The 2,938-nt window shown below is 37.7% G+C and overlaps 1 protein-coding gene across 1 annotated transcript; it reads right to left on the bottom strand.

Moving 5' to 3' along the window:
* Window positions 1–391: 391 nt before the first annotated feature.
* On the bottom strand, window positions 392–1,597 carry LOC115801279 (trace amine-associated receptor 13c-like). The gene is made up of 2 exons (XM_030759057.1): window positions 1,422–1,597; window positions 392–1,205 (listed from the first exon to the last, which is right to left on the bottom strand). Exons 1-2 carry the CDS (start codon window positions 1,595–1,597, stop codon window positions 392–394), a joined length of 990 nt encoding a protein of 329 aa, XP_030614917.1.
* Window positions 1,598–2,938: the final 1,341 nt, after the last annotated feature.

Raw genomic sequence — 2,938 nt, 5'->3', positions numbered from 1 at the left:
CATGCATGATAAATCAGTGCTTATGAAACAAATATAACAGCAGTACATAATAGTAAGAACAAACAAATAAATGAAAAGCACAGAAATAAACATTCTTTAATTACTCAGGACATCAGAAAATAGAAAAGGTACTTCAGTCATTTTAATGGTAATTTCCTTCCTCCTCAGATACATAATATACTTTTACTTATGTTAATGTATTTTTTTCTCTCAATAAAATACGTCAGTATTTTGAATTTATTCAATAAAACTGTTAACATCAGTGGCATTTCATTTATTTTTTAATCCAAAAAAATTTATAAATACTCTAGATGTTCAAATTCAATTAACTGTCATAATTTAAACAAAGTAAAACATCTGAAATATTCTGGAGTAGGTTTCATGGTCTTTTTTATACTATGTTGGCCTCACTGCTGTTATGATGCAGTATCTTCAGAGTGATGATAAGTTTAACAGCATTTCTAAACCAGGGGTAAAACAGGGCATAGATCAAAGGGTTTAGACAAGAGTTAAAATAAAAGACAATGATAAACAAAAATGTAGATGGATTACTGGCTATGTCTTGTACAACAAAAGCATAGCAATAAGATGGACAGTAACATGTGAGAAACACAACTACAAGAACCCCAAGAGTCCTGGCTGCTTTCAGCTCAGATCTGTTTGTTTGATTCAGTGAAAGCTGAAGTGTGACAGCTGTAACATGAGAGCGCATGGCACGAGCCTGAGACACAGCCACCACAAACACTCTCATATACAGAACTATGATGACAGAAACTGGAACAATAAATGTTAAAACAAGGTCAACAATCCCTGCAATCTCAGTGATAACAACCAGACACTCTCCATGGCAGGAATTATACCTGCCTGGCTTAAGTAGGAAATCCTTTGTATAAAGAATGCTGTACAAAATAGCATAAAACCAACACAGACAAACACTGAGTTTGACTCTTGCTACAGTAATTCTGGTGTGGTAATGCAGGGGGTCACAAATAGCCACATAGCGATCAACTGATATGAGAACTACGTTCCCTACTGAAGTGCAGATTAGAATGGCGGACAGATACCAATAAACAGAACACACAAGATCACCAAGTACCCAGCAGGTTGTGTTTCTAAACATTTCTAATGGCATCAACAGGAGACCCACGAGAAAGTCTGAGGCAGCCAGAGAGAGGAGGAGGATATTACTGGGTGTGTGGAGCTGCCTGCAAGGAGACAAGAAAAGAAAATAATACACATAATGTCAGAATGTCTTCAGTGTAAATTCCATGAGTTAAAATGTCCATAAGTGAGGCATGATTCAGTTTAGGAAAATAAAACTTTACAGTCATGGTTAAAATGCACCAAGAATGTGTAATATTCACTTCATTACTAAATCATGGTGTTAAAGTTTCAAAGACTTGAGTTGAGTTCATCTGTGCCTGAAGTGTGAGACTGAGATGATGACGAGCAGGTTTAATGCAGCAGTGATCAGAGAGATGAAGGACAGCACAGTGTTTAGGAGCACAGCTCTGGACCAGTGAAGTGTCGGCTTCCTGCAGGAACTGTTGAGGAGTTGTGGAAAACAGAGTTCAGCTGCTTTCTGTATCTCCATCATCAGGCAGCTGCAGCTTCTGCAGCTCTGATCAGAACTTTTTCTCAAAGCGCTGATTTTATACACTCTAATCCCCCCACCCCTCACCCTCTACACAGCCTGCTGAACTTTCACTTTGTTCTCTCAGTTATTTTTAACACGTCCTCAGACGATACCAGAGGCAGCTTGAGCATACAAGACTTATCTTCATCTTGAAGCCTGGACTGGGATAGCCTTTCATCCAGGAAACCATGGCCCTGCCAAATGTCACTGCCTTCGCCTTTGATAGTTTCACAAGGAGAGCAAAGAATCAAATACAAACTTGTAACAATTAGCCATTTTTGTGTAATATTAGCAATGGAGGGTGGAGATATAGAGTTTTATGTAAATAATCATTTTAACTGTCATCATTTAATCAAGTGAAACTATCGCAGCAACTCGGCATTAACTTTGATGGGACGTCAATGCCAAAGGTTGAACTTCATATGAAAAGTAAACATTCATTTGGACCTGTCTGAAAAATGATGTGCACTACCACAGTGGCTAGCGGGTAGTGCTAAACTTCAGCTGCTTTTTTCCTTACAGTGACTTAAAAAACAAACAAACTTTATTTTACCAGGTAAAATGTTTGAGAACCAGTTCTCATTCACAAACATGACCTGGGCCCGGACCTTCTTTTTCACAAGGATTCAGTGAGCCACTGCACTTTTTACTGACGTGGGAAACACTTGTGAACATAACAGATTTTTCAAACTAGTGAAATTATCTACTGACTCTATGTAAGACTAAAGTCTTGATCATAGGATTGTAAAGAAAAATCCATTCTCAGATACTAATCAATTTCAAAAATTGATAAATCATTAGATACTCATTAGCAGCAGTATCAATACCCACAGTGCCATCCATCTTTGCCTTGTCCAGTTGACATAGATATTCACACAGCTCCTGACAAAATATTGAAATACTGAACAGTGATCATGAATGTTGTAGCTGGTGAACATGTTAATGTTAGCCGCTTAACTATTAGCAATTAGTCAAGTCAGCTAATGCAAAGAAAGCCTGGCTATGTTGAACTTGGTTCAAAGTCCACCTGTCTAGCTCTACTGTGCTTTTAGGAAAACTGGTGGTAATGTCTTGTGTATCCACCATGAGCAGGAGTGATAATGGAAGTGCATTCATTTACAGCCTGCTATGCTGTATATTCATACATTTTATTTTTGCTCTGGGGTTCTATAATTATAACAGAATCATTAAGGTGAATCTCCCTGTAAAACACTGATATAGATATTTGATATAGATACTTGCTTGCAGCAAATAAAGTATAGGAAGTGCACACCAAACAAGCAAAACAGACACTGAAACGCT

The sequence above is a fragment of the Archocentrus centrarchus genome, chromosome 21 (genome assembly GCF_007364275.1).
Source record: "Archocentrus centrarchus isolate MPI-CPG fArcCen1 chromosome 21, fArcCen1, whole genome shotgun sequence".
Classification (NCBI taxonomy): domain Eukaryota; kingdom Metazoa; phylum Chordata; class Actinopteri; order Cichliformes; family Cichlidae; genus Archocentrus; species Archocentrus centrarchus.
Note: the sequence above shows the minus strand (reverse complement) of the source record. Positions and strands in the feature narration are given on the sequence as shown.